The sequence below is a fragment of the Solea senegalensis genome, linkage group LG14 (genome assembly GCF_019176455.1).
Source record: "Solea senegalensis isolate Sse05_10M linkage group LG14, IFAPA_SoseM_1, whole genome shotgun sequence".
Classification (NCBI taxonomy): domain Eukaryota; kingdom Metazoa; phylum Chordata; class Actinopteri; order Pleuronectiformes; family Soleidae; genus Solea; species Solea senegalensis.
In genome coordinates this window covers 7,368,538-7,396,020 of record NC_058034.1, presented here as the reverse complement: position 1 = coordinate 7,396,020, position 27,483 = coordinate 7,368,538, and the positions used below count along the sequence as shown (strand labels likewise).

The following is a 27,483-nucleotide window of genomic DNA, read 5'->3' as shown; positions in this document are numbered from 1 at the left end:
CAGTAAAACTCAGCTGTGCAACCTTTAATACACATGCTAAAGCCAAATTCATGCCTCAGATTTCCATCACTCAAAATAGCTATGAGACACAGTGTAGAAGCTGCTGCTTTCAAAAACAATGGTGTTCAATCAGTGGTATTTGTGCAGGGTCAAAAAGCAAAACAGTTTCTTTTTCTTCTTTTTTTTATTATAACAACATAATATAAAAATCAATTCCCTTGTCACACAACCAGTGCATCTGATTCTATGAAACACCAACATCTGCATTCACATTCACTTTTTGCCACAAATCCCTGATATGTAATTAACATACAGCAGAACTACTCCACATCAGTCAAAGCTCTGTTGTTTGGGTGACTGTATTACTGTATATGCATGCAGCTATGTGTGATCACAGATCAGTTGTATTTGGCTTTCTAGACGGAGCTGCTTCACCGTGAAGAAGGATGCATAGAGAGACATGTAGATATAGGCAATTAGACATGCTTGAGTTTAGCTGCAGACATTTCACCTCTCATCCAAGAGGCCTCTTCAGTCCTTAGTGTCCTTGCTGTGTCATCCTCAGGATTTGGAGAAGCAGCTGCTGCACTTCTTCATCCATTCGACCCTGTCGGACAGCAGAACACGACGGTGAAACCACACAAAAGGTTCAATAGAGTCAAAAAACATGCAACTGCAACAACAGCTGCCAGAAAACAATCAGAACGATCCCTCATTACAATAGGGCATAATTAATGTGTTCACCTTCATGAAACTGATAGAAGTGACTCAAGCCCCCTTTCACCACACCTCTTCTGAAATTTCATCCACTAAGTCTGGTAAGCAGAGACGTGGACTAAGCCTGCCCTCCCTTTATTGTGCGCACAAAGGGGGCCGGAGTCATCGGTGTCATTCACAGTATCTATTCGTGGCTGTCCAGCCGGTCTTAATGTGTGCTCCAGCATGTGCATTAAACTGACCTGCACAGCTGCCAGCAGATGGGAACGGTACACAGTGACCACCTGTTTATGCTTTCTCTCCCAATCCTGCAGAGGAGACACAGAAATCGTTACACACACATCTATATCTTTGTCAAGCAGAGGGAGACTTTATGCACTTTATGTTCTTGTTGTGAATAAATAGAGAAATCCTGCGCTCTTAACTTTTCACGGACGTTTTGTTTTCTTCAGTCAGACGGATATCGCGATGTACCGCTACTTGACTTTCATGCAATATACTGATTATCACAGAGTTGTTGTATCGTGATGTTATTGGTATGGTAGACCATGCATCGTCTCATATTGTGAGGTATTGTGTGTGATTCCCACCCATAACACACGCCTCCCAGCCAGGTACCAGTTATAAGTTCACAGTAGAAGAAACCATTCTTGCTGTTGTACATATGTGGGACACATTCTCTGTTCTCTATGTATTTCTGTGCATTTGCACTTCCTCAATGTTTGCTATTGTTGTAAAGGCATTTGCTCGACCGTTTTTGTGAGCGATGTCTGTTGCTGGTTTGTTTTGGTCGGTGGTTGGCTGATAAAGTGGCAGACGCATGGGGTGCTCTGTACAGAAAAAGGCGAAAATCTGACCAGGCGATGACAAAATGACAGACAAGACGACACAGTGACTATAAGTAATGGATATTTTCTTCCTTGCCGTGATTTTTCATGGGGATTTGCCCTGTGAATTCTAGCAGATATGGCTGCCGTAATAAAACAGTCTAATGCAGAAATGTTACATATTATATCTTTAAATACAATAACGACAAAATAATCATATGATCTTGTATGAAGTCTTACCTGGAGCTGCTGGTTCAGTATAGAGATTCTGTTCTGCAGGGCCATTTGCTGTCCAGGGTTGCCAGGGTGAATGGATGAGGAGGAGGATGTGATGCCGAGAGGAGGCGAGAGAGCTCCTAAAGCCTCCTTTAAGCGGAACACCTCCTTGGACAGCTCTGTTATCTGCACAAACACATTTTAGTTTTTACTGTTACTGTTACGTCAACAACAGTACGTTGAACTGACCCTGTTGTCTCTCACCTTACGGTCCTTCTCCTTGACCAGGCCCTGGGATTCCTGGATGTTCTTATGGAGTTCCTGGACGTGGTTCGATTGTGCCTTTAGCTCAGTTAGCTGCTGCTGCACTGTGGCCAGTTGGGTCTCTGCAACCTGCCGCTCACTCTTGTTAAAGAGAGCCTCCCTCTGCACCTGGAACACCTAGGCCCGTAAAACCACCATTGGCACCCTGTCACTTTAAAAATGCTGGTTATTTCAAGTTTCAAATACTCTTAAATGTGCAGTTTGTGAAATGTAGGTGATTCTTTTTCATTTGGCAGAAACTTAAAATAAATTAATTTAGTTTTGACGCCAACTGAAGGTTAACAAGGTTCTCCAACACACTTGGAAGGGAACATGCAACTTCATCAGTAATGTTGCTAAATGTTACACACTGTGTCTTTAATATGTACACATTCACACTAAAATTCACATAATAGTCATGCAAAATGTACTTTTTTTTCTTAAGGAGTTAGAGAAGTGAGAATACTTATAGTATCTTATAGTATTCTATAGTAAACAGACGCTGTGCACCAGTAAGCACATATACAGAGAGATCAATTCATTAGATAATGGGACTGAAGGGAGAAAGTAATACACTGATGAATAATGTACAAGCAGGAAAGAGGCCTTCATGGAACATGACTCACTTTGTCGCCGACACAGTAAAAGCATAATGTGGCTTTAGATATCATGAGAAAAGAGAGGAGAGGAGAGGCCAGAAACAATAACACGCATTCATTCACACACTTTCACCTCAGTGCACGTCTTCTCATGTTTGCGAGTGAGGTCGTTGAAACGTGCCGTGGCGGCGTTGATCTCGGCCTGCAGAGCGAGCCGCAGGGCCTCGTGGTCCTCCTTAGAGATCAGACCCTGTTCTGCCGCCTTCTGAGACTTCAGCTCTCTCAGCTCCATCTCTTTCTCAGTCAGAGCGTCCTGCATTGCTTTTGCACTGCTCTCACTGGCCTGCAGGGAGTGCTGGAGCGCTGCCTGTGAGGCAAGACGGTCAAATTAACTGCTTTAAATTTGATATATGTGCATGAAATAATAAGATCATTTATACATGCATCCCTTTTCATATTATACTATATTTACTGTGCTGCTTCACAACATACTCCTTGCTGAACAAATATCTTAAAATGACAAAGAACCTAAGTAAATATTTGTTTTTTTAAATTTAAATGAAATATTTCCAAATAACAAACTAACTGCTTTTGAGCTTCTAATCCCCGAATATGACAGATCATGTTTGGTGACGCAGCCCAGAGAGAAACATATCAAAGCAGCTGTGCCATTAAAATTCATGTGAAATAGCTGAAATAAATAAATTAAATATTGAGTTTGGGGATAGTCATGCATCTCTCGGTCTCAGGGGTCTATCAGTGAAATGCTGACCTCAGCAAATGTTTTCATGAGGTGACATAAGGAGGTGGAAGAAAAACACTAATGGTAGCAACAAACTGGAAGTTACATAAAAGATGAGACACTGTTTCTTTCAATAAGATTAGTTAATTTCCCTGCTGACCTTTATTTTCTCATGCTCCTCTCTGGATATGGCATCCTGTATGGTCTGCAGTTTGGCCTCTAGTGACGCAGCCAGCTCCTCGGCCTCTCTACGAACACTTTTCTCCTCCTGGAGCTCCTGTAATGTCTGGGCTAGCTGTTCTGACACTGCAGACACTGCCTCTCTGTGCTTCGAGAGAGACACTGCATCTTTGAGGTGCAGCGCTTCCTGTGCCCTGCCCTCTCGCTCTGCGCACAGGCAATCCAGAGCCTGGGCTGCTTCCTGTCTTGCCACCTCCAGTTCTTCTCTCACTACTGCCAAGGTGCGTCTCGAGTGATCTAATTGGAGACAGGCACCGTCATTCACATCATCCACTAATAACTGCTAATATTATACTGTATGTATATTTTTGAATTGCACCACAGACCTGATATGACTGAGGGCTCTGAGCTCAAGGAGTGCTCCTCATCTTCCTCCTCCTCGTCATCATCGCCACGTTGTGGAGGCCTGACTCTCTCCAGCTCCAGGAGGGCATCGTTTAGCCTCCGGGCCACGTCTGCCCTTTCCCTGGCCAGCTGCTCACACTGGAGGCCCAGAGTCACCTGCACCTCCTCCAGCTCGGTGCGTGGCACACACGTCCTCAGCTGCCCCTCCAAGTCTCCCACGCGCTCCTGGAGACGACGAACCTGATCTCCATCTCCCGCTGCTCCTCCCTCTTTCCCCAATAGCCTGCTCTCTGCCAGGGCTGCCTGCAACTCAGCCACTTTGTCACGAAGGCCCTTCACTATTTCAGTCTCTTTTCTTTCGCCGTCTTTCGCCCCCTCGTCTCTCAAAGACTCTTTTTGTGCCAGAGAAGCCTGGAGTTCCTTTAATTTCTCTGTCAGCTGTTTGATTGTGTTACTGTCCTGGCTGCTCTGACCCCCGTCCTCGCCCTGTGTTTTAGCAAGCTCCTCCTCCAGCTCCGTCACCCTGGCCCTCAGCTGCTGTGCCTCTTTACTCGCACCCTCCTCTGCAGCTCCAGACCCTCCTTCAGACCTAGCACCTGCCACGTCTGTATCCCCCTCAGCACACTCCACAGAGAGCACCCCAAGGCGCATATGCTCCTTCAGCTCCTCCAGCTCAGACTGGGAGGAGGCCAACTGTTCTTCCAGCACACGCAGCTTCTCCTTTAAGGCGTCTGTGCTCTCTGCGTTTGTGCTTCCTCGCTGAGACCTGTCATCACCACTGCAAAGCAGACAAGGTTTATCACTCATTCAAGCTATGCAAAAAGTACTTTTTAAAAATCAATCACATAAATGGAAATACTAAAAGGAACATCCAGTGTATCCTATGCAATATTAAGCACCACACGAATCCACAGTTGTCCCTGTGTGGTGATCCAAGCATGTAGCTTTTTGTTTTGGACATATGATTTTCAATTTCTTGTCTGTGTTTTGTCTCTGTAAATATCCCTGTGCATCTTGTTTTTCCATTGTAGTATTTATACTTGTGTATCATATCAACTTAACTTCCTGTTTTACTTTGAGGGGGTTTGTCTTATTTCCTGTGATCACACACACACACACACACACACCTGTTCTTAACTGTTTTCACCTGTGCCTTGATGTCTCTGTTTCTTCTGTGTTTCACTTTGTTCCCAGTAAGTGGCTTGACATTCTCTTTCATGTTTAATTCATAGCACTTGACTCTGCTCTATTAGTCTTTGCATTATGTGACTTTTTTGACAACTCCCCTGTTTCTCAAACCTTTGTAGTTTGACATAATGGTAAAATGGTAAAAAAATGTCAGATTTCACAAATGCCAAAAAAAACCCAACCCTAAGAATATTGAATTTACATAAGAGAAAAAAAGGATAAGAAGCTAATGTTCCCACTGGTAAAGAAAGTACTGGGCATTTTGCATTAACAATTCATTTCCTATTATTTCAGCTTTACATTATACACAATAGAACACAACACTTGATCACTGAAGTGTACAACTGTAACTTGAGGTCATTTCATACAGAAAACACCTCCTAATTCTCCAGAGTGGATAAATGGTGGAGTAGATGGAAATACTGGAGAAACAATGCATAATCTGCATGAGGCAGGGAAATGTAAATGCTCTGATGGAGGCTGTGATGAGATACTGCTGCAGCTGTGGAGCCAGACTAGCATAGGTGTGTACTGTAAGTATAAAAGTATAATTCAACACAGCAGAGTGCAAGTGAATGTGAACCATGTTGGCTATTTTAGCTTGCTTTACATGCATGAATAAATGACTCAGTCTTACCACTCTGCCACACGGGAAGTCTCGACTGAAGCTTTGGCCTGAGAGAAGCGCTCTTGCAGGATTTCAAACTCCTTCCTCAGGGTCTCATACTGGACTAAAGGGATGGAGTCTGGGCTTGAGGTCTGCATGTCTGTATCATCCTTCTCAAACATTTCCAACATCTGTGGCCAGATAGAGATATTTAGAGATATAAACATTTCCTGTGATGAAACTATTTCATTAGATCTTTTTTTTGAAACCACAACAATCCTAGTTGGTAGATTTTCTATTTTATAATTCCATGTAGTCCATGTCCATGCAAATACATCCTTAGTGACATCACCCCCACAAAAACAAAGCTCCTGCAGAGCCACAGACGACTCCGTTCCACCAGGCTGAATAATTCTCCCACTGACTAATGAACTAACCTTTATGTGTAAAATTTATGGAGCTTCCTTTATTTAGCTTGGGTCATTAGGAGTTTTTTTTTTCAGCTTTCCTGGCCTGTACTGCAGATACTCCTTAAGTGGTACATGAACAACCACACCAGACCAGAACACACTTTAACAAACTTCAAGCATGACCCAGTTAGTGACGGATGACTACAAAATTGCCCCACGTCTGCATCTGATATTGTGTTGTTCTATTTATACTCACATGAACACTAACTGCCTCAGTGCATTAGAGCACCAGAGTGCGGCGTCATAAAGTTTAAGTGGTCAGTACTAATGCTCCAGGCAGGACTTTACTCGTGAAATGCATCTTTATCTGCTGTCGGGGAACCATTTAATAATCCCTTCACTATCACAATTGATTCATCTCTACCTCTTAAAAAGGCCTGAGACAGCGTGTGTTTGTGATAGATAGAGGAGAGATTATAATTTACTACATGTATTGTGGAACATCAGTCGTTTATATGTATATGTCTTTTGACTTCACCTGTACTTTAAGAACTAGCTCAGAGTTCTGTGAGGTGAGCTTCTCTATTTGTTTACGCAGCTCAGCAACCGTTCCTGGGTCTGCAGGGGCAGGGGAGGAACTGGCTGACTCGGTGTCCTCGTCCTGAGCAGGGGAGGCTCTGGAGCGCTTGGAGAGCAGCTTCTCTAGTGAGAAAGTTCAAGAGAGACCACAACATCGACTAGTCAGTGCACTTCCTGAACTGAGACATGAAGGAATGTCTGTGCGGTACCGCAGAAACACATGCATGGGAGGAGATGCGTGCTTTTAGCCAGGGCTTGGGAAGGACATGTGCACAAGGGTCACATACCAGTGAAGTCCAACATTTCATCCATGTCCTCCGAGTCACTGGCGCCTAAACCGTGACCTCCCTTCAGCTCCTCGAGCAGCTTGTCTCTCTCTGCCTCCGCCTCAGTGAGACGCTGCTTTAGGTGGGACAACTACATAGCGCAGAAAAAACACATACAGATGTGGATAAAACAAAACAATGGTCATACATAAGGCTTTACATGAAATGATTCCATGAGTTGTTTTTGAACTTGAGTTTGCAATTCTAGGTGTGCGGTACCTCTTCCAAGGCAGAGATGGCGCTCTGCTGCTGTTGCTCAAAGGCTTTGATCTTCTGGAGCAGACGGCCTCTTTCCAGACGGAGCCGTCGGATCTCCTCAAACACCTCCTCGTCTTCCACCTGAGGCATCCACAAAAAAATATGGTGACTCCACAAACTTTGCAGGAACGTGAAAGGTAAACATCAGCAACGACAGTGGTGAAGATTCGTGTTGCCTACCTGGGCTGATAGCTGTGATTCTGGAGGCTGGGGAGACGGGGAGAGAGACTGAGGTTCAGGGGACTTGCCTCGGGGAGCAGGACTCGGTAGCTGTGGAGAGGGTGAAAAACCCTGCATCGTTGAAGCAGAAAAAAAAAAAAACCTCTGTTAGCTATTACAGAGAGGAATAAACATCTGACCTCAGGAAGTGAAACAGAAGAATACATTGTTATGTTGTAGTAAACATTACTATACACTAAAAGATGTTGGCTATACTGTAAGACTGCCTATTAAATGTGACTAAAAATGTGTTTCCCATCCACTGGGATGGGTTTTCAGTACCTGTAGAGGAGAACGGGGTGGTGGCGGAGCTTTCCGTTTGCGGGGGGTAGTCCCCCCTTGCACTGATGAGGCGCCTGAGGGGACTTGGGGGGGCTGTGTGCGGGTTAGGAAGGGGATCAACAAGCGGAGGTCAAGTTTGAATTAAAATGGAAAAGTGGATGAAACTCAAGATAAAAACCGTGGGTCAGCAACAACGAGGAATGGGCAGCAACAAAACGAAAGCAGCACACAAAAACAATGACCTCATCTTGGAAAGCATGCACAATATGATAGGCCAGAACAGGCCATGATCTCATTGATGGAGTAAGTGATACAATACAAAGCTGTGTAGTCTTACCTCCTCACCCGAGCCCTCAGAAGCTACGCGTGCAGAGGAAAAAAGTTTCAAACTCTACAGTACATGTGAATATGTGCACACGCAAGTACACACACACACTCACTTGACTTTAAAAGGCAGTATATAGTAATGGTTTTATGTATTTTATGTAGTATAGCCAACAAAAGCTTCAGTTGTATAATAAATCAAAGTGGTCAGACATCATATACATACACCTAATTATCCTTTAATCTCCTTTTCCAACCAGTTTCACATCTGTTGTTCATCTCACAGTGAAGTCTTTGTTAGGAGATAAAAGTGGAACAAGCCCTTTGCCTACTTTTTTTCAACCCTACTTTACAATCACACCCAGCTGTCCTCCTGATCCACTTCCTCTTTTTAGAGTCTTATTACAGCATAACAGCCGTGAAACAGAGCTGCACGGCCACAAAGGGGAGTTATACATGACTCTAGGGCTGGTGATTTGTTGGATGTTGCTATCGCATGCGGCTCTGCCATGTTTTCCCCTTGATTTAACCTCCGCTTGAAATCGTTTAATTCATTCTATCGCTCCAAATCAAAAAGGTCCCAGGGCCTCATAGTGTACCTGGAGGTACTCCGTCCCGCAGCATCTGTACCACATGCTGGTTGCCAATGGCTGCACTGTAGTCGGTGGCTTTGTGTCCTAGGGCGTCAACCAGTTGTGTGTTAGCTCCGCCTCTCAGCAGTGCCTCTACGGTCTCAACACTGTCACTCTCACAGGCCAGCATTAATGCAGATCTGTGGTTCAAAAATGAGCAAAGACATACCAAATCATTCACAAAACTACTAATACTAACATAACTTCAAGGAACTGTACAATTGTATTTACAGTATATCATTTTATGATACCATCTAGATATTTCAAACTGTTGGATCATTAGCCAGTCACTTTTATTAACATAAAATGTGTTAAAACATCCTTAAAACAAAGCTGTCTTCCACATGGTTGCTGCTAACCATAGGGTCATTCTCTAATCATCACCTCCAAGTCAAAATGAAAAGCTGCTGCTCCCTGTCTCAGTCTCTGTTATTCTCACTGCTATATTGCGGCGCAAAGCAGAAAGAATGATGAAAATGTGTGCTTATCTAGACTCTGAGTGTCTGCATATTCAATATTCAAGGACAGGGCATGATAAGACCGTCTGACAGACACCCAGACGTGTGTGTAGAGAAAATGCAGAGTGCAAAATTCAACAACTTAGCTCATGATTACATATTGATCCAACCAGCCCACATACATACTTTTGTTTTCTTGACTGTGCTCATTTGCCTTTGCTGAATCAATCTACAGATGATATATTAAACTTACAAAAGGCCACCGCCACCAAAGGCCTGATCTGCATTCATTCAAATCTCTCCCAAATCTTCCAAAATACTAGAATCCTCCATCCTGACCCAGACAACCCCTACTGCTGTGAAACTAATCCCAAAGATGTTTTAAGATTTCAGCTTATCTGACGAAGCAGCATCAAGTTCTTGTCAGCTTATCTGACACTCCAGTCATCACATCTGTCAAGGCTGCATCAGTGTGACGGACAGAGGAGAATCCTCTGAACCATTCTATTCTCCCTGCTGAACATTCACAGTCCATTACCTTCCCTGGTTGTCCTGGATGTTTGCATTGGCACCTCGTTGCAACAGGAACACACAAAGCTCTACTCTGCTCATCTGTGCTGCTAAGATCAGAGGCGTGGAACCTTCCTGAGAGACAGAGAGACACACACACACACACAAGAACATTTTCATTTTCAAAACATCATAGAACAACAGCACACATCGATATCCAATCATGTTGTCAGAGAGTAAATGAATCATCACTGATAATCTTTTTATTTTCATCTCGAGCGAGACATTTCATCTCATCGATACAATCTGATATACAAGATGTAATCATCATCTTACACTGTCTTGGACATCCAGATTGGCTTTAAAATCCCACAGCGTCTCAGTACAGGACAAGCAGCCACTGACCGCTGCAGAGGAAACATTAAGAAATAGGACGTGATATATGATTTGATACTGAAATGATTGAAAGCGTGTTTGTTTTTAAGCTCAGGTTCAATGCAAAGAAACAGTTACTGTACCAGCATGGTGAAGTGGTGTCCTGCCGATGCCGTCGGTGCAGTCTACTGCCAACCTCTCCTGTTTGAGGAAAAACACAAATAACACAATGTCAAAATTGATCAGAAGTCATTTGCCAGGAGATTATGTATTTTCCAGTATAGACCGTTTAACCATGCAAGCCTGTCGCTCTGTGTTTTACCTGTAACAATCTCTTCAAACACTCTGACTGACCATATTTGGCCGCAAGGTGGAGGGCGCTGAAGCCTGTCATAAAAGAATAAAGAACATGAAACATTTAACCGTGATAATCTATGACACAAGCGATGCAATAACCTTGGTTTTGGAGATAAAACGTCATCATGAAATACCGTACCAGCACCATCAGGTATGTTGAGATCTGCTCCATTAGAGATGATTGCCTCCAGACATTCTAGTCGGCCTCGGGAAACACTGACGTGGAAACTGCCGAAGGAGAAAAGGATTTGTGGTGAGTAATAGCGTCAAATGTCATTAAAGTCATTTTAAGATTTTAGAAGAAGTAATAAAAGGTAAAAATCAACTTACGCTGACTTGCCCTCAGTGTCAAGCTTGGTGGGACAGAGACCTTTTTTGATGATGAGAGCAGAGACTTTGTCAGGTTCATTCTGCTCCACAGCCTGCAAGAGTCTCTCATCACTCTTGGTCCAGTCCTGACTCTCTGGGGGGCAACCAGAGAACAGGAGGTCATCACACTGTGCTGCCCCAATCTTTGCAAACACACAAACAACGATGAGGCCCATGTGAAGATATGTTGTTTCTTGGCTGAGAGCATTACAAAACAATACGACAAGATTTACAGAACAGAAATAAAGCCAATTAAATGTCTCTCTTATTTGTAGGTTTATCGAATATCAAGAGAAGATACCTACTGGCAGCGGCAGCAGGCTGACACAAGTACAAAACCTCTTCATCAGGCTAAAAACAGGCTGATCAGGATCCATGTGGCTAGCAGCTCGTACACACAGCTACAGTGAGTCAAGACCAGGACTGCACTAAACACCAGAGAACTAACTTATCCATAAGTTTCTATGATATACTGTACTCTATCGAGGTCACAGCATTGCAGCTGAAATCTACAGACAAAAAGAATGTATTTTCCAGTGAAATAGATTTACCTCATCTCAGTAACCCTGATAACAGAGCTATTCTCTCTCCCTATGTATCAGCCTCCCTGCTCGCAATTCAAAACAGCATCCTTACGTCCCGCTCCAGCTGCCAACAGTGACACAGCCACAGTCCTACCATTGCAGCTCACACACACACACTCTGCCTCCTCATTTGCTTCTTCACTGTTCTCCCCAGTCTAAAATAATTCCTCTGCTGCTGCTGCTGCTGCCATCTTCTTTGTAGCAGTCCCCCCTTTTCTGTCTCCTCAAGTTTTGTGTCACATCCTGCACGGTACCCCTCCTGGCAGCAGCATCATACTGTAGCTGTGTTCCTCTGCAGTTACAGAGCAGGGCCGGTGTGATGTGAGGACTCAGCAAAAAAGAGGGGATAAGCTGCATTCTGCTCTGCTCACATTAAGATGGACATTTATGGGACAGAGTCTATTTGTGCATCTATATGTATGAACTGTATTGGATATTATCTATCTATCTATCTACACACATGTCATTTATATAATATATTCTATATTGTCATGCAATGTGACTTGCAATAAATAGGGTGTTAATGGCTTTCTGCACTTGGTTCACTTCTAACATAGTCCCACACTGTGAGCAGCCTACATAGAAAACTGAAATGCAGTATTCCCATTCCAACGGCAAAGTTTTAACCCTAAATCAAATCTGAAAACAAGGTAATCACAGCCTCAGCAAGTTGCAGTGCGATGACTAAAGGTTAAAGAAGGTGTGCTAGGGTGATATATAGGATGAAAACGTCAAATACAATACAAAACCTAGTACATCCAAACCACCCCGCTTTGGCATCTGTGTTGTGGTGAGGACTAAGTGTGTGTACTCAAAGATGACACAGAGGTAGAATTCCTCCATTGGGCAACTGTCTAAATGCTCAGACCACATTGTGGAGCCAGCAGTTGCTAATTAATTTGGTTGTGTTGCCCACATGCTGTGAGTGTGTGAGGTCAGTCAGTGACAGCTTTAACCCCGGTCTGCAAAAACAAAAAGCATCTGACAGCATGAGACGGGCAAATAAGTAGGATCATAAAGAAGCAGCACATAAGAGAACAAGCCTGCATTATAAAGCACTTCAAGGTAAAGTAGCTACAACAGCAGGAAAGTGGGCATTTAATGTGTGTGTGTGTGTGTGTGTGTGCACATACATGTGAATAATTGAAGGCTACCTGAGATCTGTGGTCATAGCAGCAGTCTGGACACAGACCTGCTCTCCTGCTGCTCAGTGACACTGTATACCCGTCCCTTCCTCCATACACAACATGTGCACATGCCTACTTTATGCAAGAGCACCTGAGTCCTTCAATATTAGGTTAAAAACACAGCATGAGTGTGCTTTTTATACCTCTAAATAACTTGCATACAGTGCAAAAATGCAGGTGTAACGCTTTTAAATCCACCGAAAGTGTGCAGCTCAACAGATGTCTCTTACCTCATTCTTTTTAAACTTTGCCTTCAGACTCTTCATGATAGCCTCTGTCTCAGCAGATACACTGAAATCTATAAGATCATCATCATCATCATCATTATTATTATTATTGCTTATCCCCTGTGTCTCAGACACACACACACACACACACACACTGGTTGCACTTTACATGGACACTTCACTCTGGCAACAATGCACTCATGGATGCACTTTGTACATATGGGCATGCTGGCACTGTAAACGGAGATGAACATCCTTTTAATTATGGTTGCTCGGATAATTTGGCTTATAAATAATATCTCAATAGATGAAGGCATTTCCCTGATATACAATATATATCTCTATCTATAAAGTTGGACACAAGCTGTGTCTCTAAAAAGTGTTGATGTTTGTGTCAACAGGATAGTGACATTATCACATTTAGAATACAGAGTATTTACAAGTGTAAGAATCAATTAAATTGCATTTTCTTATATCATTCTATGTTGATTCCATATATTTTTGATTCATATCTAATTAAACATCATAAATATTATAATATTTTGACCAAAAGCCTAAATATCAGCACTGCAACGGCATTTAAAACCAGGGATGTCATCTCTGATGTCTTCCTGCCTTCCTCACCATATCAAGACAATATAATTAGGTGCCTGCAGCAACAAGGCATACTAGTGAGAACCTAGAGTTCTCACTAGAATGCATTGTGCGGAAGCACCTATTGATATTCCTACGCGTTTATTCCGCTTCTTATTCTCGCACCCCCCAAAAGTTTGGCACGCTTCTCCTCCCGCAGTTTTGAGAAAACCCCAACACAAGTTACATCAAAACGTGCGGCCTGATCGGGAATGGTGTGCTATGACTTTTCTAAGACTTTCGCGTAACCATGGCGACAGAAATCGCAAAAATGTAAAATAATTTCCACTCACACAATAATGGGAAACCGAAAAAAACCAAGCCCACTTTGGAGCATCACAGTGTCGTCATACTTTAACGTAGAAACGTGGTTGGAACTTTAAACGGGTCACAAGACTTGGGACTTTTCTGACCTAAGTCAAAGTTTTGATACATGTTACGGTTTTTAAACAATCGCAGTTTACGTTTTGTACTTTTTTTTTTACGTTTTCAGATTTTATAATGATTGTGTGAGTGGTCTGTGAAGTGTGTGGGCGGATCGCTAGAGTGGCCCACTCTAGCGAGATCCAGCAAAATAATCACCAAAAATCTCTAAACAAACTCCTCTCCTGCCCACAATTTCCAACCTACACGGACAATTTTTACATCAAAACGTTGCCATGGGCGTCGTCTAACCCTGTGTGTGTTTTCATGTTCATATGACTTGTAGTTTTTCTTAAAATCACCTCAAAGCGCAGACAACTCTGGTCACACTCTACATTCACCTCAATGTTAAAATGTCTGCTTTTGAGTTCTGGAAAAATCAAGACGAGAGTGATTTTAAAACTGTGATTTCTCTGTCAATTCACGTCCGTTTGTCACCAATTTAAATGTGGGAGTTGCCGGAAGCCTCCTGACGCTCACAAACCAAAAATTTTATCTCTATCATCAACCGTTCTTGAAATATGACAACTTTAAAACATGCTGTTTTCTCTGATTTCTCTGCTGGTTTTGGAGAAATAGAGACAAGCGTGTGTGTGCGTGCGTTTGCGTGTGTGTGTGCGTGTGTGTAAGGAGCAGAGGGGACTTTGGGAGGGGCTTGTCAGTCTCTCTGTATTCTTCCACCCAAAACTTTGACGTCTAACTCCTCCCACAGTTTTGAGAAAACCCCCACACATGTTATATCAAAACGTGCGGCTCGACCGGGACTTGTGTGCGATGACTATTTCTAAGCGTTTCAAGTAACCATGGCCCCAAAAATCGCAAAAAACGGCCATATAACCTCTCTCTCTCTCCCGCTCTCCTTTAAAACTTGGTATTTTAAAGGGTGACTCCACCAAAATGTCCACGTACTTCCAAGGTGGATTGGATCCAAATCTCCGGCCATATAACTTCCACATACACATGAATGGGAAACAGAGGGGCTTGTGAATCTCTCTCCCCCTCTCTCCTTTAAAACTTGGTCTTTTAAAGGGTGACTCCACCAAAAAGTACTTCCAAGGTGGATTGGATCCAAATCATATAACTTCCACATGCCGCAAGAACTGCAGGCACCCTCGAAATTTCGGCACGGAATTGCCGATCTAGTGTCACTTGTTATTTATTTATTTATTTATTTAATGAATGTATTTATTTACTTTAACACTATTCTCTCGTGTCTTTTAAAGGGAATACACTGCATAGTGTCACAGCTGATACAGAAGAGGAACTTGCAGCCTACCTGTGGAGGACAGTCCTGCTCCAGGTGAGTGTCTCCTCTGTCCATTAGCTGCCGCTCACGGTGAAAACACTCCAGTCACTGCTGCCTGGCGGACACCATGGCGACGCACCCGCCTCCCCTCGTAAATCAACCAATCAGCAATGCGCAAAGCGCCGGATCAGCGTTTGATTGGCAGTGACGGTTAACGTGACGTCTATTTGTTTGGTTTGTCGCGTGCAGCGCAGCCGACGCAGTGTGGGACACTTCCGTCTACACGATGTTCACTGAAATGTGTTAATGTGCTGTAAAATGGCGCTCTCCGTCGCTAAACCTCGAGCACGTGGTTGTTGTTGTTTATTTTGTTGTTGTTGTTTTTTTACCACAGGCAAGTTTGAACACATTTAACCAATGATAATACAGGAGGAGCTCAACCCGGAAGCTCACACTAACACACACAAAAGTAAGTTAAGTGATCCTGTAAATGATATAATGTCAATATAAGAGGGTTCATTAATGCATGGATGAGATAGCTACACATTGTTTAGGTGCAAAATATGAATATATTGTTTATTACTGACTTTTACCTATTTGATAATTTGCTTACATGTTAGGCTACCCACAAACATCAGACAAAAAACCTTATATTCTGACGCACTCAATGGCTTTACTTGTGCTTCACTTATTCATTTAGTTTCTTACTTACTGACATATCAACCTGCTCACTTATTACTTACTTGCATGCTTACACTTACTCAGGTTGTGTATTTACTTACTCACGTGCTAACGTACCTTATTTACCATATACTTATTTACTGACTTGGTTACTTACTGACATGCAAGACATTTTTCTCAGTATTCTGACTTTAAAAAAAAAAAAGTTTTTTTAAGAAAACAGTCTCACCTTACTCTCATCCAGTTCTCATTGTGAGGAAAAAAAAAGTCAAATCAGAATTAAATAAAGTCAGAAGTAGTCTGATGTCTGACTTTAATCTCAGAAGTCTGGCTGTTTTAATTGTATATTTTGTTTTTTCCAAATGTTATTTCACATGTGGCCCTAATCCTCCTCCATAGTTTACTCCATAGTTCACTTATGTGCTAACGTAATTTATTTATTGACTTAATCACTTACTTACTGACTTAGTTTCTTACCTCTTTACATACCTATTGACTCCCTTGTAATTACCCGTTGAATGACTGGTTCACTTGTGCTCAGTCAATTTGTACATGTTCATGAAACTTGAAAAGCGTTTTTGTGGGTAAAGTTAGATATAAAAAAACATGTAATGTGAGTGAAAATGAAAAGTTCAAACAGTGTCAGATGAATGAATAAATGAATGAATGTATGAATACATTTGTATTCATACATTTTGGTCACGAATGGATGATTTATTTGTTATTTTTTAAGAAGTAAAATGAGACCTGCTATTTCTAAAGGATGTGTGCAGTACACTCAACCCACCAGATGAGGGCAGTAGATATAAGGCAAAATAATCTATTACTTGAAAAACAATTATTCATTCAGGCCTGTGTTGCTTCTTTTCTAGTCATTTAATTAACATCAAAGACTGATAATTACACTGTGATTAAGTTTGATTTTTGATGGTAATCACTGTGTGTGTGTGTGTGTTTGTTGGGTTGCATAAGATTATCTGCAGTTACTAAAATGCTCATACTTCTTGAAATTACAATTCTTACTGAGCCAGAGGACACAAACAACATCTGGGCGAAGCATGAATTACAGAGAAAAATCTCACGTCCATATTTAGTCTCTTTTAATGAACTATTCTACATTGCTTTCTTCTTTCATTGGGAGTCAATTAAATCTCTGGCTCCCACACAACAGTGTTTATTTTGCATGAAGATTGGGAGAAAAATAGCAGCTCTGTTGACGTCTGGCTGTCACTGAGAGAGCCAGTCATTTCTGTTTCCTTCTTTTATTCATGCGTCCTCATGTGGCTGAATCCATCAACTCACCTGTTTCTTCTTCTTACAGGAATGGAAAGACACGGTGAAATGTCTGTTCCTGTATGTCACTGGTTTGTCGCTGGTGTCAGAGGAGATGCTGGACTGAGCAGATTGTGCAGATGAAAATGGGAGAATGCATGGCTGTGAGGAGCAAGAGGTGGCCAAAGATTACTGATCCATGCAGAGATCAGAGGAGATGAAAATGCAAAGGTAAAAAGAAAAAGGCAGAGGGAAGCAGGGACGGAGAAAGATGGTATTTTGTCATTTGAGGAGATGAAGTTATCATCTGAGTCCGTTGTGCAAACAGAATATCTTGAACGATCGAGGTCTGTGTGTTGTGCCAACGAGATGTCTATCAACTCACTCAATGAACGGATCTCATTCGCAGAAGATAAGACTGTCATCAGTGCATATTGATTGTGTTACCACATGATAATGCCTGGTTCTCACCGAAGTGTGATTCTTGTTCCCGCAAGGTTTAGTTGTCTATACTCCATCTGGTTCTGCTCAGATTAAAAAAACAACACATTTATTGGAGGGGGAAGTAGTGAGGTGAGGAGTCAGTCACATCTGCAGAGACTCTTTCCCACTTGTAGAGGTAATTTGACATGCTTTTTTTATTGGCCACTGTCATGAAATTGATCCTGTCGTCAAGTTAAGTGCTCCAGCACTGTAACTAATGTGCTCATTTGCTCATGTGTGTCGAGGCAGGAGGAAGAAGATGAGATGTGAAGGTCTGGGTTCTACTCGGTTGGATTCTAGCTGGATGACCTCATCTGGACAGACGGACTCCCACCCCTGGGAGAAAGTGAGCTCATGAGTGTCGTAAAGAAAGAGGCATTTACGGTATTTTAACACATTTAGATGGGCCTTACTCACTGTTGCACATAATCCGTTTGCCAGCCTGGACCCTGGATTATGGCACATCTAACAGGATAATAGACGCTCAGAGGGAGCGTGAAGCAACATGAATGAAACTCAACAGAATGCTGTGTTTTTTTCAGTCAGAGTCGACAGCCTCCAGGGTGTTTCTTTTATATTATGTGATGAGGACTAAATTCAAGAAAACACTGTTGTGGATGTTTTGCAGAAATAATCCACAACCTTCAGGCCCTTTTAAAAAAAGGAGGAAAATACTATTTTAAACTTTCAGGCTACTAAATAAAACCCATCCTGTGATGTCATGCAAATAAATAATGTACATCTTTAGAGCACATTCGTGGAAGCTCATCCCCCCACAGTCACCACCACCCTCTTCTGCTCTTCATTTGTTTTCCCCACGCACTTCTTCTGTTTCCAGTGCGTGCGTGTGTGTGTGTGGATATTTGAGTGAATGAACGGTCGGCTGACTGCGAAAGGGAATGGAGGGATGATCCTGTGGGAATGAAGCACCTCCCCTTTAATCGCTCGGTTGACTTGCTGCTGCTGGAGCTGTTGTCGCTCTTCACTCGCACATTCGCCTTCCGTGGGTTGAGGGTCTCGGCGCGTGTTAGCGCTCTCGTGTTTGTCCGTGGAAAAGTGCCGTTGCTCAGTTTTATTTTTTTTTGGAGGATTAAAGGCCGTGGAAGGTTTCGTCTCCTCTTCTGTGTCGTTTTCTTGTCACAGACATGAAGAAACGCGGAGTAAAGCATCCAAAGTGGCAGTAGGTTTGGTGAGTGAGTGAGTGGTGTTTAAATGCACTTAATCTCTGGTGAGAAGTTTAATACAGTTCCATATTAATTTGCCTCTACTATAATATTGTATTGCAATTTAAAAACAAAGGCAAATATTTGAATTTATCTCAGCTTTGATTGATATAATTCCTCTTTTACTTTTAAATCTCTGCTTGTTTTTATCAACGTGTAAACGGATTTTATTGCAAGGGTGTGAAATGTAATGCCAGCCTTTGGGCAAAGTCCAGATGCTTCACATTACGATGCCTGTGTAAAACAAAAGGAGTGTGTATAAAGCCCAGCTGTTGGTGCTGCATTTAAATGTCACTTGAGTGCATGCAGAGGCACCTTTGATTGTGGGTATGTGGCCACACCAAATAAGTTGTCTAACGCAAAGATTATAAGAGGATCAGGAGCTGTTTAGATGTTTTTAGAACAAACAAGAATTGATTTTTAATCTTTAAAGGGATTCAAACCCACAGAGCAAATCAAAGCCACAGGTCACAGCAGAAAGGAGGTCATGCAGTTTGGTCTAAACCCCTTTGTTTGTCTCTGTCTTCTCTCCGGCAGCCTCTCTCTCTCTCCGCCACACATCAGCACCTTCTGGAAGTGGAGCTGCAATGGCCAAGTGGCTGAAAGACTACCTGAGCTTTGGCAGCAGGAAAGTGCCTCCACAGCCACCGACGCCAGACTACAGCGAGAGTGAGATCCTCAAAGCTTACCGGCTCCAGAGGGACTTGGACTTTGAGGACCCCTATGAGGAATCTGAGAACAGGTCCAGGGGCGAGTCTGGAGCCTCTGACCCCGCCACACCGGTGTACGGGTCTCCCATGAAGTCATCCAGCGTGGATGGGAGGTCTCCTAAGCACAGACTCATCAAAGTGGACTCACAGGAGCTTGGGCGCACCAAAATCCTCCTCAGTGCCCTCTCGATAGAAGACCAGCAAGAGCCAGTAAGAGCCCCAGTCTCTCTTCATGTCTTTGCTGCTGTGAAGAAACAAGTTAATTGTGACTTTTTCTTTATAGATAGAAAACAACAAACTTGAGTATATTGATATATTGATATATTTCTTTCATTGCAACTGTAGAATGCAATATATATATTGTTTTATTGCTTAATCCTGTTGGATTTTGGATTAAGATTTGTATTAATAGATGATGTGGGGAGAGGGTGAGATGAAAGGAAGGCAGTACCTACTGTCTTATTCAATATCCACTAATGTGACGGCTGTATTGATCCGATTTAATAATCAAGTGACTGGAAATGTGTGTCACAAACACGCATTGTTTACGTAAATCACATTACATCCCGCGCGCCACATACATCTGCTGCCATAGACGGAGGCAAAGTGTAATTGATGGCTTGAGTGGACCATTGAGTCGGAGAGAGAGAGGGTCACAGTCCCCTGAGTTTATGTCCTTCCATTAATAATAAATGGGGTTTGGCTTTGCACGCTGGGAGAGAAGCGCGCATGAGCACATGTTAGGGGTCACATACGGCACTGTACATCTGTATGTCATATACAGACCTGTCTCAGGGCGCGGGGAAGTGTAATTTATGCTTTGATGCTGCTTGTGTCATCGGGACTGCAGAGCAAAGCGTGTTGTGCTGTGGAAAGCATACTCAGCTACCAAAAGGCCAACAGATGTTGAGAGAGCGCAAGGAGCAGAAGCTAAGGTTTCAAAAGGAAATGGTTTGCAGATTAATTCAGTACACATACTGTAGGCTGAGTAAGTTTAGGGGGATTTCAGGGTTGTTTTGGGGGGTTTTTCATCTCTGCAGTTAGATCCATGACTTAAAATGCTACAAGTGTGAAAAGCCTGAAGTCGAGTGAAGTGAAAGTCTTAACTGCAGTCAATATCTCTCCTTTCTACCCAACTCTCCTCTCATTAATTTCCCAGGGTTTGTGGGAACATCCGCACTCTAATTAACATTGCAGATTCCTGTGCATCGACTGATAACCTGTTACAGAATCAGCGTGGGATTAGGACGTAATTTCACAAAGCGTGCGTGTTTAGCTGGGAATTGAGAAGTGAGCCCCTGCTACCGTGATTTTCCTTTGTCAGAGAGGGAGAGAGCAAAAGGGCAAGAGAGCCAAAGTGTGTGTGTGTGTATGTGCATGTGAGAGGGAGAGAGGGAGAGAGGGAGAGACCATATGGCTGTCTGTGTAGCTGTCAGTGTGCCAACTGACGACAAATGCTCATGACAAACCAATCATCTCCTTCTCTCCTCTCTCTTCCTCCACCCTAAACACAGGATCATCCCCAGACAGGACAGTTATGGTCAGAGTATTGCATTTTCTATAAATGTGGCCACAAAGACGTGCACATTGTGCAGCTTCTAAATATACACAGTACTGGTGTGGTGCTGCGATTTTGCTCCCAAAGGTGCAAATTAGTGTCTTGATGAAGCTCCAGACACATTTTTTTTTTCCCTCTGTAGCCAGACATATATTTTATGTGCCACTCCAGCGAGGACCTGATTGCTTGTTAAAAGCTGCTTTCCACACATCTCAGGTCTTGATGAGGTATTGTTTGTGCAACACTCCCCCCTTTTCCGAATTCACACAAAATAACCAAATTCTCTTAATTATCAGAAAACCATTCGTTGCCCGAAGGTGTTTTTTTTATGCAAGTGTTTGATTCAAAAGCTTTTATCAGATGCTGATATGTGAATGTTGGATGAAAGGCGTTGTCGCCTGGGATTTGAGCTCTTTATGCACATGTGCCTGCCAGGCAAAACCTATTTAATGTTTCTTTTTTTTAAATTTCATTTCTGTATGAAGACAAAAAGTCAATATGGCCGTTGTTTCCCTGAGGGCACAAGTTAATGTTCTGTAACGGAAGTGATTTTTTTTATGTGTGTGTTTGTCCTTCAGGTGGTGCCTTCTGCTCCGCTGGCAGGGGACACGGACTATTCAGACCCATTCGATGTTCGGTTAGACCACCGACTAGAGCCGGATCATGGACCTGTTCCATGTGAGAACAACGGCTACATGGAACCATATGAGGCCCAGAGGGTCATAACAGGTCAGTTACTCCTCCTCCTCATCATCATCACTCAGTATCTCATGACCACATGCAGTGACGAAGTCCAGGTCTCAATTGTCAAAGAGATGCCAATCTCAGTGTGACTCATAGAATAATCAAATAAAGGTTAAATAAATCTCTGAGGAACGCCTGGACACTTCACTGCGTGTCTGAAAGCCGTTCCCCGAGACACTTTCATTCCTTTTCCTTTCATCGTGTCCTTTTTGTGTTTCAGTATCTCATTTTTATTCAGACATTTATCTTCACAGGCAGTGAACTCACAGTTCCACAAAAATTACCAGAATTGCCCTCATATTATTAGATTAGGTGGAAGGATTACATTCACATTTCATCAATAATATCACTGCCAGGTCTTTTATTGCGTTTCAGTCTCCAAATCATGAATTACACATGTTACTGTAGCATGAAGTAATATCACTGTTGATCAATAATCTGTCAGCAGTCTTTTTTTTAATAAACACCACTGAGATGATGCTTCTGTTGTGATGTGATTCTGCAGTATGTCTTTATTTCCTCATAAAACCACTTCTTGGTTCTAAAGACACTGGGACTGAATGTGTTGTTCAATATTCCCTTTTTAATTGCCTCATTTTTAGCCACCAGTCCTGCTGTTGAGTCTTGTAAGTGCCCCCATCCCCTGTGTCATGGAGTAGTCCATCATGGATGAATTTGCCCTTTGGAAAAGCCTATCCAGACTAAAACCCTCCCTTGCTATTTTCTTCCACATCATCTAGCCCACATCTATCATTTTCCATTTGTCTCTTCTGCTGTAACATCTCTATCTGCCCCCTTTCCCCCATTCTCTCCCCAATCTGTCCCAGTCATAAAAGCATTGCCCCCCCCCATTTCTCAGTGTCTCTTCATCTGGAGGGCTCTCCCTGGCCCTGAGGGGAGTCTGGCTGCCTGGCTAATTTGCTGTTTAGCAAATTTTATGTCCCGTTCTCTCGCTGTTGTTGCTTGTGCTACCTGTTTGGGGCGTCACGTTAAGCCCATTATCTCAGGCAGAAATGAACGGAGCGCCTCTTCCTCTGCCCAACCTGAGAAATCTGGAAGAAAACTTTCTCTTTTTTTTTGCCGCAGCTGGATGGAGCCATTGGAAAGATTAGATTCACAGTGGCGATGCCAGAGTGTTTGGCAAAGCACGGTCACAGTTCGCTCATTGACTATGAATTGAGCCTGTCACTCAAGGAGCGACTGCTCGGGCTGAACAATCACTCGTTTTCAAATTGAAAATGGCAATTTGCAACCACATAATGAGCGAATTGTCAAGCCTGCATTTTAATGAGTCTATTTTTTTTATTCTACTATGTTCTATGCCAATTAAAAAAAAAAGGAATTCATACATGTTTGAAACAGTTTATAACTCTTAATTGTCATTCTTGCAATAGAGTGATACAAAATAGTAGTTAATATTTTGATGGTCCCATGTGTTAGTGCTCCATCTTGTTTTTCATCATATCACCATTGCACTTTAGCTCAGAAAAATAGCAATTAGATATTTTACCTGAATCGTCCGCTCTCTTCTCCGTCAGCCTCTTAATCTGTTTTTGCGCGTTAATAAACACCGTAGACCTGCGTTGACAAACGTCAGTCCAGAATAATGATTGTCTTCTACAAAGACTGTCCTCAAAAGACACTTGTGTGATTTTGAGAGTGAGAGCCTGTGAGTTTTGCCCACCTGTTTTTCCCTACATTATGTTTTCCGAGTTTCTCATTATCATTTCTGTCTAGGCCTGTTTTTATCTCTCTGCCTTCATCTTTTCCATCTCCAGGCTACCGCTGACACACTCTTGGTTCCCAGGTAGAGGAGCATTCAGTCCCACTGTGCTTCTGTCTCGATAGCTTAACATCAAACACTGACAGGCTTTGCCCCCCCACCCCCCTTACCCTCTGTCTCTCCCACCGCCCTCCTTCTCCCCTTCTTTCCTCCCTGCATCTCTTTCCTTCTTCTCCACCTGCTCCTCACCTCACCACATCATCTCCTCCTCTTTCCCTCCTCCCTTCTCCGCTCCTCCTCTCTCTTCAGTTCCCCTCCACCCTCTATCATCTAACCTTCGGGACTTTCCCCAGGGCCTCTGCTCGGTCGCCATGGTGACTACCAGGCCACCAAATAGCATTGTCTTGTCGTGGGAAGGGTAAAGTTTTCCTCTGCTTTGAACCAGTGAATCTTTTAATTTAATGTTCAAAATCTCATTTAAGTAAATGTCCTCTAAAATATTCAGGGTTTTTTTGTTTTTTTAAAGGGTATGTTTTGAAGGTCAGCAGGTCAAAGCACTACTGCTGATTGCTGCCCGCAGCTTACAGACTCCTGTTGATGCATTCACAAATCTAATTTCATTTTCTAGCTGGCGTCAATAATCGGAAATCCTTTTATCTCATGACCATATTTGACTCCATATAACAGACTGGAGTGCTGAGAAGCGTTTCTTGTTTGCGTCCCACTGTGAAAGTGATGAAAATGTTAACAAGGGAACATGGATGATGTTGTGAGCCGTGTAAGTTTGCTGCTGGGATTCAGGATGGATGCGAGGTGGGGGGTGGCTACCATGTTGCCACTCAGCATCTATCCCCAGGTCTCGTTAAGCCTCTCCATATGAGATTCTGAGCCCACGGCAAGCTGCGCAAACATCATTTGTCTCCCTACTCTAATTCTCGTCATGTCAGAGCTCAACAGGATTTTTGGATTCATTTGCAGTGCAGGAAAAATCTCTGATTATTCGACTGCCTGCTTTTGAGTTTGCGTATTAATCAGAGTTGTTCGTTGTGCATCTGGTCTCATAGAACTGCAGCGCGGGCCAGCAGGAGGACGGGCGCGTGGCGGGGTGCAGCTCTACGACACCCCCTATGAAGATGAGCGAGGAAAGCACCTGGGCTTTGTGTACGGAGAACCACAGGAGGAGGGCAAGGAGAGCAGCAGGCTGCCGCAAGATGATGAGAGACCAGCTGACGAGTACGACCAACCCTGGGAGTGGAAAAAGGACAACATCTCCAAAGCTTTTGCAGGTAATCAGAGTTACTGTGATAATAACCAAGTTACTGCAAAACTATGAAATGGTTTTAGATTCTATGTTGAATACAGAAAGATGTTGATTTAGTCGTCAAACACATCAGTAACTCTTAACAATGTTGCTGTGTCAAAATCTTGTTTTTTTGTTTTTTTCAAATGCATGGTTCACCTTTTATTCAAAAACTTAGTTCATGAAGCAGTTCATGATCTTTATAAGACAGAGAACTGCTTCATATATTTGGCATGTGACATATAAAGTGGCTAAGTGTGCAGGGAACATGTTCAACACTCACTTTAAAGCCCCGTGCTGAAAATGATCCAGTGTTATTGTCAGTGAATCTGCACCAATGGTCAGGCACCATCTGTAAATGTTCAGGTATTTCACATATTGCAGCTTTTTAAAATGGAATCTCTTGATGGAATTTGTGGAAATTGCTAATACCAGGCCCAGACATGTTCTTTTTAAATGCCAAAGCCCTTCCAGTTAACTCAGAGCTGTGCTGCTAACTGTCCTGACCTTTACTGTAGCATCTTCCCCTTCATCATTACATCTCTAAAGCCCTTTTTTCATTGGAAATTGTGACTAACGTGACCTTCACAGTCCCAGCACGATCCACACATATCTTGTCTTTTTACTATTTACATCAATACAACACCTTCTGGTGATTATTGATTTTTTTTTTTGCCGCCACACAGATCAAACCACTGTCACGAGACTCACAACATCCACCGACATGCTCATCAGAATCAACACAGATGTCTCGTTTAGAGATATAGTTGATGTTACGAAGAGCCGGTTGGCAGAGAGAAGAACACAGAAATCCTGTTATCTGGACTACTTTGAATTCACAGTGCATAGTTATCATTTTTAAAGTTGCACGGAGGGTACATGTCAGATCCCGTCCTGTTACATTCCATCTTCTGAATATAATTGGAGGGAGAGAGTGAGGTGGAAGTAATAGAGGTAGAGAGGTAACAGGAGGATCAGAGAGAGACTGATAGATCATTTAGTAGTGGATCAGTATAAGGCATGCCAGGCCAACTCAGCTTAATTGAGCTGCATCTCCAAGTCACCAAGGTCATGGTGATGGGATAATAAATCACCCTTGCTTTGTGTGCACTCCCTTCCATCCCCTCTCCCCTTCCCTGTGTCCACTCCTCCTTTTTTTCTCAGTTAATTACATGCCGACGTGTGCATAACTGGTCCAGTGCAAATAAGAGAGTCAGGTCAGCACTCGGTTATCTGAATGCACACATACACGTGAGCGCGTACACACAAACATCATGTTCATCATCGTGTTTAATCGCTTTCAACCTCAGGAGCAGCAAAAAAGGCCCCGTAACTTATTCAGGTGTTTAAAAATCAGATGCATGGCAGTTCATTTAAAAGTCACTATCACCTCTAACCTACTTTGCACTCACTCCTTTATCTATTGTTCTCTTGCATTCAGACTCCTCCTCTTTGAATGTATGAAAACAGCAGCACTTGCAGCACCTGCACCATTAGTGAGCACAGTGGAGGAAAACCCGCCACTGACCTCATGTTTGTTTGCGTTTGTCCGGTCGGAGTGGGCACTACACGCGAGCTTGCTGTCAGTCTTGCAGACCAAGGCAGTGAAGTGTAAACACACAAACAGTGCTTTCCATTCTCACATTTAATCCATATTCCCAAGCCTTCTCAGCTTTGCTATGCACAATCAGAATGAGTGAGGAGGGAAGAGATGGGAAGGACAAGGACAGAGCAGAACAATAAAGGGGGTGGGAAAGATGGACAGTGGGGCAGGGGAGATAAAATGGAAAAAAGAGAGAGAGGGGGAGATGGTAAATGGATAGATATGCTGTAGAGAAACAGAAAGGGCTGTCCAAGGTTATTGTGTGTTTGGTGGCAGCTCAGTGGATGTTTGTGGTGGCCCGGAGCCCCAGAGTGGAAGGGTGTTGAGGAGAATTAATGGTTCGGGGGGCTGTTGTGAGGTGAGGTGAACTGAGAGGAGGGGGAGTCAGGGCCATTGTAGCAGGGTGCCATCAGTCATCTGCTAACACAGGCGCACTCTCACACACATCTACACACCAACACAGCAGTGGTGACGGGGGCTTTCCCCGCAGCCCTCCTTCCCTCCCCGCGGATGTGACACACTCGCTCAGATAACCTGCGACAGAGGGCAAAGTGGGACATCACGATCTGCCAGCAGCCCCTCATCATCACCTCCACACACCCGCATGCTCATGTCACTATAATCCTCATTCAAGGGTGAGAAAACATTGTGTGCATGTTAGCATAAATGAGGGTGTTGGAGGGTTAGGGGGATCTGCTGGAACATCTGGGTTTGTGTATATTACATACATTAATGGTAACTGTTATGACTCAGGGTAAAGGGAAGCAGCACAATAACAAGATTGGATCTATTTAAATTAATAAAGAAGTCAATGGTGTGAATTACAAAATAAACTGTAGCTTAAAAGGGAAAATGGGCAGTGCATGCTGTTCAAAAAAAACAAACACTCTTTAAAACAAAGAGCTAAGCTATCATCGTCTGAAGAAAATCAATGAAACAAAACCACACTGCCTAAAATAACCCTATTCAACTTAAAAGAGAACCAAAATACACGGAACAGCAC

General features: G+C 43.1%; 2 protein-coding genes across 5 annotated transcripts in view; one reads left to right on the top strand and one right to left on the bottom strand.

The window, feature by feature from the left end:
• Positions 1-12: 12 nt before the first annotated feature.
• ankrd24 (ankyrin repeat domain 24) lies at positions 13-15,267 on the bottom strand. Of its 2 annotated transcripts, none has more exons than XM_044044463.1 (23): positions 15,214-15,267; positions 12,885-12,952; positions 10,845-10,975; positions 10,654-10,742; positions 10,480-10,544; positions 10,301-10,358; positions 10,119-10,189; positions 9,811-9,917; positions 8,782-8,954; positions 8,196-8,218; positions 7,859-7,951; positions 7,538-7,648; positions 7,319-7,438; positions 7,061-7,190; positions 6,733-6,896; positions 5,815-5,975; positions 3,971-4,767; positions 3,565-3,881; positions 2,796-3,029; positions 2,025-2,201; positions 1,785-1,946; positions 960-1,025; positions 13-607 (listed from the first exon to the last, which is right to left on the bottom strand). In XM_044044463.1, exons 2-23 carry the CDS (start codon positions 12,918-12,920, stop codon positions 539-541), a joined length of 3,354 nt encoding a protein of 1,117 aa, XP_043900398.1. In that variant the 5' UTR covers positions 12,921-12,952; positions 15,214-15,267; the 3' UTR covers positions 13-538. The 2 variants fall into 2 exon arrangements, with proteins under 2 accessions (XP_043900398.1, XP_043900399.1); XM_044044464.1 differs by having other exon boundaries at positions 2,025-2,192.
• Positions 15,268-15,431: 164 nt separating this feature from the next.
• shdb (Src homology 2 domain containing transforming protein D, b) overlaps positions 15,432-27,483 on the top strand; it is a 23,901-nt gene continuing 11,849 nt past the window's right edge. Inside the window, exons 1-7 of one of the 3 annotated variants that reach the window (XM_044044579.1) lie at positions 15,432-15,652; positions 17,186-17,367; positions 17,465-17,755; positions 17,869-17,965; positions 19,380-19,762; positions 21,689-21,839; positions 24,642-24,863. In XM_044044579.1, the coding sequence (XP_043900514.1) occupies positions 19,430-19,762; positions 21,689-21,839; positions 24,642-24,863 (706 nt within the window). In that variant the 5' untranslated portion in view covers positions 15,432-15,652; positions 17,186-17,367; positions 17,465-17,755; positions 17,869-17,965; positions 19,380-19,429. Of the gene's footprint in view, positions 15,653-17,185; positions 17,368-17,464; positions 17,756-17,868; positions 17,966-18,009; positions 18,809-19,379; positions 19,763-21,688; positions 21,840-24,641; positions 24,864-27,483 lie in introns of those variants that run through there. The other 2 variants (XM_044044581.1, XM_044044578.1) reach the window with 2 other exon arrangements.

Coding starts and splice junctions, on each gene's coding strand:
- ankrd24 (XM_044044463.1), bottom strand. CDS start 12,920: ATGAAGAGTCTGAAGGCAAAGTTTAAAAAGAATGAG. Junction 4,768..5,814: donor ACTTCCCGTGTGGCAGAGTG/GTAAGACTGAGT, acceptor TCTGCTTTGCAG/TGGTGATGACAGGTCTCAGC. Junction 3,030..3,564: donor AGGAGCATGAGAAAATAAAG/GTCAGCAGGGAA, acceptor CTTGCCTCACAG/GCAGCGCTCCAGCACTCCCT.